General features: G+C 44.0%; 1 protein-coding gene across 1 annotated transcript in view; it reads right to left on the reverse strand.

Moving 5' to 3' along the window:
- The window catches only part of LOC144687827 (polyubiquitin-B-like), a 9,323-nt gene extending 4,993 nt beyond the window's left edge, over nucleotides 1–4,330 (reverse strand). Inside the window, exons 1-2 of the mRNA XM_078554348.1 lie at nucleotides 3,868–4,330; nucleotides 1,909–1,910 (exon numbers count right to left, since the gene is read on the reverse strand). Of these exons, the coding sequence (XP_078410474.1) occupies nucleotides 1,909–1,910; nucleotides 3,868–4,330 (465 nt within the window). The remainder of the gene's footprint in view (nucleotides 1–1,908; nucleotides 1,911–3,867) is intronic.
- Nucleotides 4,331–16,396: the final 12,066 nt, after the last annotated feature.

A 16,396-nucleotide genomic window follows, 5' to 3' on the forward strand; every position in this document is an offset into this window, starting at 1 on the left:
GAGTGGGGTCCCCATATTTCCCTTTCTTTGTGCCAGGTTACCATCCCTGAAAATCAGCACCAGTTTACCAGTGGCAGTTCTTAACCGATCAGAGATGGGGAAGGTGAAGAGGAGAAAGGTGCTGGAGGCCAATCAGGATGAAGATGCCCAGAAGTAAGGTGGGTCCAAACACCTCATGAGCATCAAACAGGCGCGAGCACTGATCCTTGCAGCACCCGGCTAGTTACATCCTGCCAACCAGAAAATGGCCCGTTTATTGCTACTCTCTGTTTTCTGACCATTAACCGATTCTGAGTTCATGTAATATATTAGCCCCAATCCCATGAGCCCCAATCTTTTGAAATAAACTCATTGGCGGTAGCTTATTGAATGCCTTTGGATAATCCAATTAAAATAAATCCACTGGTTCCTCCTCATCTACCCTGCAACTCAGAACCTCAACAAACCTCAACAAACTTTAACAAATGTTTAGAACACAGTTTCCCTTTCATACACCCATGTTGACTTTGACCAATCAAATTATGATTTTATAAGTGCCCTATTATCATGTCCCTAGTAACAAATTGTCGCACATTCCTTTCTGTTGATGTCAGGCTAACTGGCCTATACTCCTTCCTGATTCTTTCTCCCTTCGTTTCTTGAATAGTGGGTTTATGTTTGATCCTCCCAATCCATGAGGAGTGTTTGAGTATCTATTGAATCCTGCAAGACCCAGTGTGCCCACTATCTCTGTAGCCAGATCTTTTACCCCCTATGAAGGTGGCGATGGGCCCAGGGAATCTGTTGCCTTTTAGTCCCATGAATTTCTCTCGTACTTTTTTCAGGATACAATTAGATTAATCCTGGGGATTTTAATTTTCATAGCGACTGGACGAAATAAATCTGCTGTAGTAATGTGGGGGATAAGGTTATAGAATGCAGTCAAAAATATTTTCTAGATCAGTGTCAGCAACCAGCCACAAGGAGAGGTCCCTAATTCTGGCAGTAGATAGGAAACACAATCTTGGGCACTCCTGGGTGTGGCTCCAGAGAACAGTATCCATCCCTCTGATTATACTGTCCTCTGCCATTACCACATTCCTTCCCCACAGCTTGCCCTCAACATAAATGGCCTCATGTATCATGGTTCTGTGGTCAGTTTTCTCATCCACCAGATTTTTTTATCATTCAGACAGGCAGCAGGAAGCCCATGCCTGTTAGATAAGGACAATGGCTGAGGTCCCCTGCACTGCACGATTGTGCTACGCTGTCTATGTTCCTACTTTCTTATCCGCCTTGTGTCTCCTTACTAACCTGACCTGCAGCCACACCCTCCTGTCCTTGACCACTATTTAGACACTATGGGGCACTACGTAACCTAAGGAGTGTGACTGCCTCTTGGATGAAGTGTCCAGCTAACAGTCTTCTTCCCTAATGCCGCACAATGCCTGCATCTCGGATTGAAGCTCGACAAGTCGGAAGTTGAACTTCCTTGAGGTTCAGACACTTACTGTGGATGTGGTTGTCAGCAATTGCAATGCTGTCCACAAACTCCCACATGCTGCTGTTGTTGCAAAGCACCTGCAATGCCATCACTATCTAACCCAGTTTTATTTATTTCATTAATTAACATTTGTGCATTTAAACAACCTAGCTTATTTTGTTAACCTTTACGATATAGCTTTAAGTGAGTGGTATATTGATATTTATCTGTAAATTACCCATTTCCTCCCCGTGCTGTGATATCACTTTGTGAATGCAACAAAGCCCTGAGTTTACCAGCACTTCTGACCATTTATGAAGCAGTCATTGGCAGCATTCCCAAAAAAAACACAACTGTTTTGATTTGAGAGCCTCTTGTTGAATCCTTTGGCTGCATTGAGTTTCTGGAATGTCTCAGTCACCAGGGTGTCCCTGACATTATGCCACACCTCCAGCTTTGCATTGCAATGTGGGTGTGGTCTCTCATGATTCAGCTTTAGCACTGCATGAGAAACCACCGTCTCCACTAGCTGCACGAGATATATGCTCACGAAACAATGATCTGTTAAAGCCTGTACCCTGATATCTTTATGTTTGGTTCCTTCACCAAGGAAGAGGTTTCTGTCCCCTCCAGGGAGAGAAAACTGTTTCCCTGTCATTTCCTCCCAGTTCTGTCTGCTCCCTGGTGCACTGTGAACCACCAACTGATAAGCTTCCACCTCAGTAATTCCCTTGTCTCAAGTAAGTGCATCGGGACAGGTGTTTGAATAAGCAAGTTGTCTCTTGGAAGTTTCTAGTATTCCAAACTGGAATTAATTAGCATATTTAGCATATATAGAAAAGTATATTTTCTTAATTATTAAATGTGACCAGTGTGAACTTAATTTTTGTATAAATTGCTGCCTTAGTCTCAGAATCACAAAATCACACAGTGCAGAAGAGGCCCTTTGGCCCATTGAGTCTACACCGACATGGGAGAAATCCCCAACCTACCCACCTAATCCCATTTACCATAATTAATACTCTTAGTTGATCGCTCAGTAAAGAATCAATACAGACATGATTAGCCAATAGTTCTGTGTTGTAAATCTTTATCGTTCTCACAAAAACCTGAGTATTTGATATTTTTACCCAAAGCTGTGATGCTGTGAGAACCATTGAGATTGTCCAGTCTGAGCATGTGCAGACTGAATGTTTTGGTACAATTTGTTGATCGGCTCGCCGGCCGCCTCCGTTCCTGATCCCATCAGGGCCTAAAAATCCTGCCCAGATTCTCTAACATATCATGTGAAAGGCCACAGAAGATCAACCGGTACAATATAATTAATATAATTAAACAGTGGTAAATATGGGCTGGTGATCTGGGGTGGTGTGATTCTTCAATATTGTCCATAGGTGTCTCATTCATAGCTGATTGTCCCATCAACACTTGTTAGGGTAAATGATCATAACCTAGGTTTAAATATGCATCCCGGATGGAATGCAGGGAAAGCCACAGACAATACAGACAGATAGAAACACACATTCCAATTTTTATTAAAATGGACAACTTTACTTTCAAATCACATTGGGTATTTTGGCAAATACAATGTGCAGGCCTGACATCCTCTGCTCTTACACAACACTAAGCACCCAGATTAAAGCATTCCAATGTTAAACACATACAATTCTCCAAGAACACATTAAGGTTAAAGCAATTACTTGTAGATGACCTTAAGTCATTTTAAAATGAAGCTGGAAGACACTCATTGTTGATCCTTTGGAATTTTTGGCATGGCCCCTCCTATTCAGTGAAAGAGCTTTGGAATTGCCACATCAGCTAACTAATGGTCTCTGTGAGTGAGAAGGTGGATTCGTACTGAATGAGAGACAAGTTTGGAGCTGTGGATCAGGGACTGGATCATTATTGGCCTAAATCTTCAGTAGAATTTTGAAGAGTAACAGAACATACTTTTGACCAATGATCGGCCAGGATTGATGTGAATCAAAGTATCACGAGTCAATGATCAGAATGGAACACGTTGCATTAGCAGTCCCCCCGAATCCTTCTATATTGTTAATTAAGTTGCTGACCCTTGTAAAAATTGTGTCCAATGTTTTGTACATGCATCTTTCCTCAGGTGAGAATGCAGGAAGGTGACCTGCACCCAGGCCTCAGTTGGTATCAGTTCCTAGCCAAACATTATCTGTTGAATAAACTTCCTGTTGTTATGGGAACTGGGGCAGACAGGAATAAGATTCAAAAGTATCATGGACAAGTCAGTGACTGTTCAACCTGGGACTCTTACTAACTGCAGCTGAGAAAACAGGAGTATATGAAAAAATTGATCAATTGAGGCACTATAAATAATTTACTTCTGTAATAGCTAGAGTTCATGGTATAAACCGCTGCAATTGCAGGTTAACCACCTCGTAGACGGAGCATGAGGAAGATGGTGCTCTCAGGCTGAATATTGTAGTCGGCGAGTGTCCGACCATCCTCCAGCTGTTTCCCCTCGCAAACCAGACGCTGCTGACTGGCTGGGACACCCTCCTGCCGTTGTACCCGTGCTCTAAAATCCTGAACAGACTCAGAAGGAAGAACGTCATATGTAGATGTTTTCCCCTTGTCATTCTTCAGGAATATCTGCATCCGCTCCTCGTTCTTGACAATCAGCATGACAGCATCGCTGGGAGAGACATTGTAGTCACACAGCCTCTTGTTATCCTTCAGCTCCACAGTGCTCCCATTTTGCACCACCAGGCGCTGTTGGAAATAGGGCACATTGGCTTTTTTGTATATCATCATCTTGAGAGCCGAGATTTGGATGGAAGGGTCAACATCAAGTTCAATATCTTCACCGGTCAAAAACCTCACCTGGAGCCTCATCTTGTCCAATTGCTGTTAAGAGATGAACAGGATGTCAGTGATGGGGACACTTTATATCACGAGTCAATTGCTAAGAATGAATGAGAGAATTTAACACGCAAGACGCATTGTCCCAGGCATTGGCTGCAAGCGCAGAAGCTGAGGGGTAACTGTTGTGTAAATTTCATCTGCAATAATAGCAACATCTGGCTTCCTACATGATACCTGAATCGCCTAGACACCAATCTTCACCAACTCCTCCCTTCCTGCCAGACAAAAAGCACCAGATTCACATATCTGTTCCCCTGATTGCATTTGGCTTTGTCTTTGCTGCTCTATGCTGACTTGTTAAAATATTCAGAAACCCCCTGGGATCTGCGTACTGAGCTGCAATGCTAGCATCTGTCTGAAGTAGCCCTCAGTGAGCTGTGTAATGTGGCACAGTCTGTGTTTGGGTTCATGGGGAGATAAGAACATGGGCTTGGAAATTCTGTGGGTTTCTCTTGATCTTGCACCATAGCTTCAGCAATTCATCAATGGAGTCTAAGAGAATGGTTGTAAATGAAGGAAAATGACTGTAAGTTTCACCTTCAAATTAAAGGAACCATTTGTATAACTCTCTAAACCACAAGACAGGGCATCCCCAGTCCAGTAGTGAAAAAAAAGTACCCTATTGTTGAGTAGAATTTTCTCTTTTGATGCAAATGGTCTATGAATGAAATCTGTACAGTTATGACACACCAAGCAGCAGAGAGTTATTCTGTACAGAAATGCTTCCTCTCAGATTCAGACTTACATAATGCATTCTATTGAAAAACAAAAACTACTTTGCTGATATTAGATAATGAATGTTTAATACATTAGTTTAAATTTCCATCTTTATAATAGCAGACAAAGGGGTGGCACATAAACATGTTAAGTTGTTATCGCCTTGTATTGTCTTCAATAACTCACAGGCTATGCTTTTTAAATTAACCTGACCCAGTTCAGAGAATATTAAGAACTTATTTTAAATGGTGAGTTTCATTCAAAATGACTTATTTTAAAACCCAGAATTAGAATATTGAAATTTCTAAATAAAAGACAGGATACCTGACAATCTTTGCCGGAGGCACAAGTCCAAGTGAATCAGAAGAAATTTGAGCTGCAGAATGGGGAGAGATTCACTTCCCTGCACAGTTTGTTTTCTCTGTGTTTCTCCACACCGGCTCTCCAATCTAGTATAAGGGAATGAAATTCTGTGTGTTTCTTGCTCCGTCTCTTCTGTGTTTCCCACCGTTAAACAAATGAGTGAGTGTCTGGCTCCCTCCTCAGTCCTTTTATTATTATTGCTGGTTTCTGAACGTCACAGCCTTGTTGCCCTCTAATTGCTTTGAACAAACAAGTGAGACCAGAGCTGGTTTCATTTCCCAAAGCCTCCCCTCAGAGTCTGGGAAATAACCTGACAGGAGCAGAAGGAATGAACCTTGCTACAGGTAACAGGTACTGAATTCCGAGTTATCTCAGTTTCAGATTCCTATCTGGTGCCACAGTCATAAACAACAAGAACAGAATCAGCTGAGCGGTGAGTCAGAGGCCTCACTGCCTGTTTGAAGCTGTGGGCAGGGCTTGAACAATACAATGTATAAAGATACCGTGCATCAGACCAGTCAGTTTAATTATCTAATGAAAAGAAATTGGCCTCAAATTGCAGGGGTCCTGCTCCACGAGTACAAGTCAAATTTGTGGAATGTCTACGAGATGGCTTTTTGGAGCAGCTTGTGGTGGAGCCCACGAGGGGACAGGCAATTCTAGATTTAGTGATGTGTAATGAGGCAGATTTGATAAGGGTGCTTAAGGTGAAGGAGCCCTTAGGAGGAAGTGACAATAATATGATAGAATTTACCCTGCAATTTGAGAGGAAAAAGCTGGAATCAGATGTAACTGTATTACAGTTGAATAAAGGCAACTACAGAGGCATGAGGGAGGAGCTGGCCAGAATTATCTGGGAGATGAGCCTAGCAGGAATGACAGTGGAACAGCAATGGCAGGAGTTTCTGGGAGACACATCAAAAATTCATCCCTTGGAAGAAGAAGTATACTAAAGGGAGCACGAAGCAACCATGGCTGTCAAGGGAAGTCAGGGACAGCATAAAAGCTAAAGAGAAAGCATACAATGCGGCAAAGAGCAGTGGGAAACCAGGGGATTGGGAAGCCTACAAAGACCTACAGAGGACAACTAAAAAATAAATGAGGGAGAAGATTAAATATGAGTGTAAACTGGCCAGTAATATAAAAGAAGATTGCAAGAGTTTTTTTAGATATATAAAGGTTAAGAGAGAGGCAAAAGTGGACATTGGGCCACTGGAAAATGATGCTGGAGAAGTAGTAGTGGGGAACAAAGAAATGGCGGAGGAACTGAATAGGTACTTTGCGTCAGTCTTCGCGGTGGAAGACACGAGTAACATCCCAAACGTTCAAGAGGGTCGGGGGACAGAGGTGAGTATGGTGGCCATTACCAAGGAGAAGGTGCTCGGAAAACTGAAAGGTCTGAAGGTGGATAAATCACCTGGGCCAGATGGATTACACCCCAGAGTTCTGAAGGAGATAGCTGAAGAGATAGTGGAGGCGTTAGTGGTGATCTTTCAGGAATCACTGGAGTCAGGGAGGGTCCCAGAGGACTGGAAAATCACTAATGTAACCACCCTGTTTAAGAAGGGAGTGAGGCAAAAGACGGGAAATTACAGGCCGATTAGCCTGACCTCGGTCATTGGTATGATTTTAGAGTCCATTATTAAGGATGAGATTTCAGAATACTTGGAAGTGCATGGTAAAATAGGGCAAAGTCAGCATGGTTTCATGAAGGGGATGTCATGCCTGACAAATCTGTTCCAGAAGGCCTTTGACAAGGTGCCGCACAGGAGGCTGCTCAGTAAGATAAGAGGCCATGGTGTTAGAGGCAAGGTACTAGCATGGATAGAAGATTGGCTGTCTAGCAGGAGGCAGAGAGTGGTGATAAGGGGATTCTTCTCAGGATGGCGGCCGGTGACTAGTGGAGTTCCGCAGGGGTCAGTGTTGGGCCCACAACTTTTCACTTTATACTTTAATGATCTTGATGAAGGAACTGAGGGCATCCTGGCTAAGTTTGCAGATGATACAAAGATAGGTGGAGGGACAGGTAGTATTGAGGAGGCGGGGAGGCTGCAGAAGGATTTGGACAGGTTAGGAGAATGGGCAAAGAAGTGGCAGATGGAATACAACGTGGGCAAGTGTGAGGTCATGCACTTTGGTAGGAAGAATAGAAGTATAGACTATTTTCTAATTGGGGAGAGAATTCAGAATTCTGGAGTGCAAAGGGATTTGGGAGTCCTAGTCCAGGATTCTCTTAAGATTAACTTGCAGGTTGAGTAGGTAGTTAGGAAGGCAAATGCAATGTTGTCATTTATTTCGAGAGGACTAGAATATAAAAGCAGGGATGTGCTGCTGAGGCTTCATAAGGCTCTGCTCAGACCACATTTCGAATATTGTGAGCAATTTTGGGCCCCGAATCTCAGGAAGGATGTTCTGGCCCTGGAGAGGGTCCAGAGGAAGTTCAGGAGCACGATCCAAGGAATGAAAGGCTTAACATATGAGGAACGTTTGAGGGCTCGGGGTCTATACTCAATGGAGTTTAGATGGATGAGGGGGGATCTGATTGAAACTTACAAAATACCCGAAGGCCTGGATACAGTGGACATGGGGAAGATGTTTCCATTAGTCGGAGAGACTAGGACCCGAGGGCACAGCCTCAGAGTAAAGGGAGGACCTTTTGGAAGAGAGATGAGGAGAAACTTCTTTAGCCATAGAGTGGTGACTCTATGGAATTCATTGCTACAGAAGGCTGTGGAGGCCAGGTCAGTGAGTGTACTTAAAACTGAGAGAGATAGGTTCTTGATTGGTAAGGGGATCAAAGGTTATTGATAGTAGGTGGGAGAATGGGGTTGAGAATCTTATCAGCCATGATTGAATGGTGCAGCAGACTCGATGGGCCGAATGGTCTAATTTCTGCTCCTATGTCTTATAGTCTCATGGTCATAGGTAGAGGAAAACCCCTTTCCCTTTCCAATCACAAGGCCAAGGGGTTAATGTCACTTCGATGTCATGGTGGATGCTCAGAAACTGTAAGAGTGCTTTAGTGGACAGATCCATCCTAATCTTTGCTATGTTTATAACATCTGAAATCCCTCTGTGACTATTCTCACATGATCCTTTTTGCTGCTACTGTGGACCTGTGCTTCTATGCCTCGTGTGTTCCTTTGCTGCCCCAGGTAAGAAGTACAAGGTTTGTGACATGTAAACCATCTCCACCAATCAATACATTTTGATTGTCTTTTTCTAAAAGAAAACTTAATACTTTGTCAAATCCCACATGTGCACACCCCGGTTGAATTACAATTCATCCTCAGACCCTTCCTCTAGCATCGACATGGTGCATCCTGTGTGACTTCAGCCAAGTTGGAGACAGGCTGTCCAGATCAGTGTTGGAAATTTTTGTCCAGCTTTGCCTTAACACATCCTCCAGCTGAACACCACTCCACTACTCGTGTTTTGATGGAGGTTCCAACATGTATCTTACCCTCTCCTCCTCCAACAATGGAAACAGCAGCAGAGCCATATCACAGCCGTAATACAGCCATGCCACAGCCATATCACGGCAATATCGGAGCCATGTCACAGCCGTACCACTGTCATATCACAGCCATATCACAGTGATACCTCCTCCGGATGTTCCCAGCATCACTGATACCAGTCTTCAGCCAATTGAATTCACTCCACGTGATATCGAGAAATGGCTGAAGGCACTGGACACTGCAAAGAGTACGGGCTCTGATAATATCCTGACAATAGTAATGAAGACTTATGCTCTAGGACTTGCTGTGCCCCTAGCCAAGCTGTTCCAGTGCAGCTACAACAGTGGCATCCATCCGGCAATGTGGAAAATTGCCCAGGTATGTCCTGTAAACAAAATACAGGTCAAAACCAACTGGGCATATGACCGCCCCATCAGTCTACTCTTGATCATCAGCAAAGTGATGGAATGGGTCATCAACAGTGCTATCATGTGGCACTTGATTAGCAATAACCTGCTCACTGACACCCAGTTTGGGTTTGGCCAGAGTCAGTCAGCTCCTGACATCATTACAGCCTTGGGTCAAACGTGGACAAAAGGATTGAAGAGAAGAGATGAGGTGAGACTCACTGCCCTTGACATCAGGGAAGCATTTGATTGAGTGTGGCATCAAGGACCCTTAGCAAAACTGGAGTCAATGGGAATCAGGGGGAAAGCCCTCTGTTGGTTAGAATCATACCTAGCACAAAGGAAGATGGTTGTGGTTATTGGAGGTCAATCATCTCAATTCCAGTACATCACTGCAGGAGTTTCTCAGGGTAGTTCCTAGGCCCAACCATCTTCAGCTGCTTTATCAATGACCTTCCTTCCATCATAAGGTCAGGCGTGGGGATGTTCGCTGACGATTTCACAATGTTCAACACCACTCGTGATTCCTCAGATACAGAAGCAGTCCATGTCCAAATGCAGCATGACCTGAACTATATTCAGGGTTGGACTGACAAGTGCAAGTAACATTCACACCACACAAATGCCAGGAAATGACCAACTCTAACAAGAGAAAAAGTAACCATCGCCCCTTGACATTCAATGGCATTATCATCGCTGAATCTCCAACTATCAATATCCTGGGGGTTACCATTGACCAGAAACTGAACTGGATTAGTCATATCAATACTGTGGCTATAAGAGCAGGTCAGGGGCTAGGAGTTTTGTGGAGAGTAACTCGCTTCCTGACTCCGCAAAGCCTGTCCACCATCTACAAGGCACAAACCGGGAGTGTGATGGAATGCTAATCACATGTCTGGATGACTGCAGCTCCAACAACACTCAAGAAGCTTTACGCCATCCAGGACAAAGCAGCCAGCTTGATTGGCACCCCATCCACAAATATTCACTCCCTCCACCACTGACGCACAGTGGCAGCAGTGTGTACCACATAGAAGATGCACTGCAGGAACTCACCAAGCCTCCTTACACAACACCTTCCAAACTCACGACCAATACCATCTAGCAGCAGAATCATGGGAACAGCAGCACCTGGATGTTCCGCTCCAAGCCACTCACTATCCAGACTTGGTCATATATCGCTGTTCCTTCACTATTGGTGGCTCAAAATCCTGGAACTCCTTCCCTAACAGCACTGTGGGTGTAACTACACCACATGGATTTCAGCAGTTCAAGAAGGCAGCTCACCACCACCTTCTCTAGGACAATTAGGGATGGGCAATAAATGCTGGACTATCCAGCAACACCCATATCCCATAAGTGATAAAAAGAAAACCACAGCCATATCACAGCCATACCACAGCGGTATCACAGGCAGACCACATTGCCAGCACCGACAGCCATGAAGGCAAATTGGAGTTATAGTTCTTTAAAGTACACTGTTGGGCTCCTCACTGTAACATAATCTTTAGCTCCTCTTGTTTACAACTACGATCACCATCAGGTCCACATGGGATATGTTTGGTCCAGAAGATGGGAGTCTCCTTCGCTTGGTCCGTTGTCCGTCTAGGGATGGTGGGGTCTGATACACACTTTGCCTAAGGGACTACCCTTTTTGCTGACTCTGCTGGGACATCAACCCCCTAAGGAATATATAGTTTCCTGGATGGAATTTACCTTGCCATTTGGACCGACATAACTGGATATAATTATCAGGTGGGCTCATCAGCATTATTCTTACTAAGATAAAAGCAAAATACTGCGCATGCTGGAACCTGAAACAAAACCAAAAACTGCTGGAGAAACTCAGCAGGTCAGACAGCATCTGTGGAGAGAAAAAGCCAATGTTTCGAGTCCAAATGACTCTTCATCTTCAGTTCTGAAGAAGAGTCATCTGGATTCGAAACATTGGCCCTTTCTCTCCACTGATGCTGTCAGACCTGCTGAGTTTTTCCAGCAGTTTTGGTTTTTGTATCATTATTCTAACGTTGTCTCCTGGGTTGTTTACTCACACATTTTTCTATTCACCACTCTCCCCAATTTGTCTCAAAGTGACAAATGAGGAATGTCTAAGGGCAGAGTAGTTTCAGACTCTGACATAAGTATTTTCCATTGAAACTCTCTGATTAAACATATTGCATTTCCTTCCTCCAATTCATCATACTTATTGCCTTCATTCCAACTGTTTGGATAGCCACCTTTAATCGCTCCATGGTTTTTCCACACGTGTACCCTCCCTGACTCCCCAGGAATCACTTGGGGTTTGTTAAATGCGATATCGTGGTCACTGAAGTTGGACCCATCAAAGAAATCGCTCTTCTTACCTGGATTGCCAAAATACACTGGTTGACCTCTTCCTGAATATGGATGGCTATTAACAGGTGGCTGATCTTTAATGTTTGGGCCCATATCTTCGACTGACCGTCAATCCAGATTTTTCTGAAAAATAAAACAAAATACACCAACCTCTGCGGGCGAAACTTTTCTTTTGGACACAGGTGAGTAGTTAAGGGTTAACAAAATTGCCTTTCTCTTCTGTGGCCTCTATTAACCCTATCAATTCTGCATAGGAGTGAATCAGCTGAACCCTCTCCCTTTGAGCACTGCCTTTGTAACGCATACCTCTGCTGGCATTTTGCCTTCCTGGGCAGGGCTGGCTCCCAGATTCAACTCCTCCTCCAGCATCCCCTCAGAGGTGGTACTTCTGGATCTCATTAATGGGTCTGTGGGCCTGATGCTGGCTGCTTTTCCTTTCTGCAAATGTTCCCCCTTAAATAGTTTCACCTGATTAATATGAAACCATGTATCCCACTTTGTAAGTTGGACAGCATACACCATTGGGCTGGCTTTATCCACAATGCTGTATGGCCCCTTGTATAGAGATTCAAACAGACCAACTCTCGCATCATTTCATGCCTTAACCTGCTGACCTATATCCCACTCTTGTGGTTTGGCTTTTTGTAGGAGCAATTTATTAACACAATGCGCCCTCCCTATGTTCCTTGCAGCCTCATCGTGGAGGCCTTGCAAGGCCACAAAAGATCAATTGGTTCAATATAATTAATATAATTAAACTGTGGAAATTATGGGCCGGTGATCTGGGCTGGTGTGATTCTTCAATATTGTCCATAGGTGTCTCATTCATAGCTGATTGTCCCATCACCACTTGTTAGGGTAAATGACCATAACCTGACTTTAAATATGGATCCCGGATGTAATGCAAGGAAAGCCACGGACAATTCAGACAGATAGAAACACACATTCCAATTTAAAATAAAGCTTTACTTTCAAATCACATCGAATATTTTGGCAGAAACAACGTGCAGGCCTGCTATCCTTTGCTCTTGTAAAACACTAAGCACCCAGAATAAAGCATTCCAATGTTAAACACTTACAATTCTCCAAGAACACTTTAAGGCTAAAAGGAATTACCTGTAAAAGTTATTTTAAAATGAAGAAGGCAGGCAATCATTGTTGATCTTTATATGGGGAATATTTGGCATGGCCCCTCCTATACAGTGAAACATTTTTGGAATTGCCCCATCAGCCATCTTATGGTCCCTGTGAGTCAGGAGGTGAATTAGTACCGAATGAGAGATGAGCTTGGAGCTGTGTACTCATTAGGATCTCAACCAATATTAGTTTCACTCTTCAGAAGAATCTTTCAGGTTAACAGTACATGCTTTTGACCAATGATCAACCAGGGTTGATGTAAAATGGTTCTGTACATCCTGGCACCGGCAACAAGAGAATCCCAGTGACCCAGTGCACTGGGACTTTTGAAGATGATGATAATTTCCTGCTTCTGCCCCTTCTCATCACCCCCATCCTACTATCTGTCACGAAATGCAAACTGCAGATGGTGTAACCATGGACCTCTTGCTTCCCACCCTTGCCCCTTCTTCACCTAACCTTCCACTTCTGATTTTGTGATTTCTGATACCCTAGAACTGCCCACTTACACAGGCACAGCAGCCCAAGGAGCAAGAGAGAGAGCTGCAGCCACAGCACTGATGAAGAGGTCCTATCCACTTAACCTGGTGCTCAGATACTGCCGCTGTGCGCAACTTTTAGAGGCCACTACAGATTTAGATCAGCATGTGGTGAGTCACCAGGCATGAGTGGCCTGCAAACAGGCCAGGGGCAAAGGATGGTTTGTTTGTCAGCTTACTGGAGGGTGAGGTCACAGACAAGTGTTACTGCAGTGGACTTCGGTGAGGATCTCGATGGACAGCATACAGGAGAATACTAAGGGGCATGCGCACTGAGGTACTCGGTACATTGGCTGGCCTGGAGCAGGAACACAGCCTTCCTATCACTGTCAGGGAACATGGAGGGGTCTGACAGCAAGTTGGCAGATTTTATGGTTCAATGCTTGCCCTCTCCGCAGCCACTACTCCATCTCTATCTCACGTTGCAGACCCAGGGTCACTGGCACAGAATCACAGAATTATTACGGTGTAGAAGGAGGCCATTTGGCCCATCGTGTCTGCACCGGCTCTCTGAGCATTTTAACTTAGTGCCAATCTCCTGCCTTTTCCCTGTAACCCTGCACATTGTTTCTATTTAAATAATCATCCAATGCCCTCTTGAATGCCTTAATTGAACCTGCCTCCACCACTCTTCCAGGCAGTGCATTCACTGTATGAAGAAGTTTATTCTCACCTCACATTTGCTTCTTTTGCAAAACACTTTAAATCTGTGCCCTCTGGTTCTCGATCCGTTAAGAACAGGGAACCGTCTCTCCCCATCTACTCTGTCCAGACCCCTCATGATTTTGAAAATTTCTATCAAATCTCCTCTCAGCCTTCTCCTCTCCAAGGAAAACAGTCCCAACTTCTCCATTCTTTCCTCATAACTGAAGTGTCTCATCCCTGGAACCATTCCCGGTGCCTTAACAATTTTAAGTACCGACAGCTTATCCAATACCTCCTCCTTATCAATTTTAAACCCTTCTAGTGACTGAGTTTCCTCCTCTGTCACCATGGCCTGGGCAGCATCTGCCTCGTAGGTAAAGACAGATGCAAAGTATTCATTTAACACCTCAGCCATGCCTCTTGCCTCTATATGTAAATGCCCTTTTTGATCCCTAATTGGCCCTACTCCTCCTTTTACCACCCTTTTACTATTGGTGTGCTTATAGAATACTTTGGCATTTCCTTTTAGTTAGCTGCCAGTCTTTGTTCATTATCCCTCACTGCTTCTCATATTTGCTTTTACACATCCCTTCTGAACCTTCTGTATTCAGCTTGGTTCTCAGTTGTATTTGCTGCCCGATACCTGTTGTAAGCACACTTTTTCTTCTTTAACCTAATTTCTATTTCCTTTGTCATCCAGGGAGCTCTGGATTTGTTTGTCCTACCCTTCCCTTTTGAGGGAACATGCCTTGACTGTGCCCAAACCTTCTCCTTTTTGAAGGTAGCCCATTGTTCAGCTCCTGTTTTTCCCACCAACCTTTGGTTCCAGTCCCTCTGGTCCAGCTCTGTTCTTGCCCCATTGAAGTCCGTTCTCTCTCAGTTGATTATTCTTATTCAGGTTTGACCAATGTCATTTTCCACCGTCATCCTAAACCTTATGATACAATGATCACTGTTCCTTAAATGTTCCCCCACTGTCACTTGATCTACTTGGCCCACCTCATTTCCAAGAACGAGGTCTAGCAGTGCCTCGTGTCTTGTTGGACTAGACACTTCGTGCTGCAGGAAATTGTCCTGAACACAATCTAGGAACGTTTGTCCCTCACTGCCCCTTACACTACCACTATCCCTGTCTATATACGGGTAATTAAAGTCCCCCATTTAATCTACTCTACGATGTTTTCAACTCTCTGTAATTTCCTTGCAGATTTGTTCCTCTATATCCTTCCCACTAGCTGGTGGTCTGTATATTACTCCGAGCAATGTAATTGCACCTTTCTTATTCCTTAGCTCTAGACAAAATGAGTCTGTCCTTGATTCCTCTGATACAACCTCTTTCTGCAGTACTGCAATACTCTCATTCACCAAAAATCCTCCTCCTTTGTTCTCTTTCCTATCTTTTCTGAACACCTTCTAATCAGGAATATTTAACACCCAGATCTGCCATTCCTTAAGCCAGGTCTCCATTATCGCCACAACATCATAATCCAATAAGACAATCTGTGCCTGTACCTCCCCAATTTTATTAACTATACGCCGTGCATTCACAAACGTGCAGTGTAACCCTGATTTTGTCTTCATTACTTGCTCCGTCACTCTGACTTCATCTATTAACTTAGTATTCTCTTTGTCTTTTCTTAATTCTATCAACATGGAGAAAGGGTAATCTTTTCATTTGTAAATTTAAACAGTATTTGCTATAACTGACACTGCTGTCCCCATACCTGTTGCAGCCTTTGTGTGGACAGGGCACCAAATCCTCCGTCTTCCCTGTCAGAATACAACAATACTCTGGAAAATCCAAGAATCCCAGAAACACTCCAGAGTACCTCCAGACACTTTACAAATGCAGAAGTTCCTCATGTTAGCTTTCCTGCAACTTGGGTGCTTGGCCCTTCAAAGAATGCGAGTGCTAGACCCATTTTGTATCTCTGCAACTGATGTTTGCAGGCTGCTGTATGAATATGTTGTCTGGGCCTGAGTGAACCAAATTCGATATAGCTGCTGTCACATCTGTAGTTGGACTGGGTGACAACAGGACAGCGTCGATTCACAGCTCACATGTAGGGGAAACCCTGGGTGTGCTCTTTTACGAATGGAACTCCGTACAGGAAGCAGCCGCAGCCAAATGGTATATGGCATGACTAAAATGAATTCTATGCTCTTTGTGTTTGAAGGCTCTTGATTAGGCTCCTTGACATTGTCAGCAGCTGCCTCAATGCACTGAGGCTAATATCAGTCGGTCCCTAATGAGTCCTCAGTGCATCAATCAGAGTTATTTCCTTAAAACTCTTGGTTCGGTTAAATCAAATGAAAATGGTTTCAGATGTTGATCGTGACGTAACATACATAGATTCACGGACAATTCACATTTACAAATTTTCACAAGGCAGAAACAACACAACAGCATTTAGA

Source organism: Cetorhinus maximus, chromosome 12, assembly GCF_964194155.1.
Source record: "Cetorhinus maximus chromosome 12, sCetMax3.hap1.1, whole genome shotgun sequence".
In the NCBI taxonomy this organism is placed as follows: domain Eukaryota; kingdom Metazoa; phylum Chordata; class Chondrichthyes; order Lamniformes; family Cetorhinidae; genus Cetorhinus; species Cetorhinus maximus.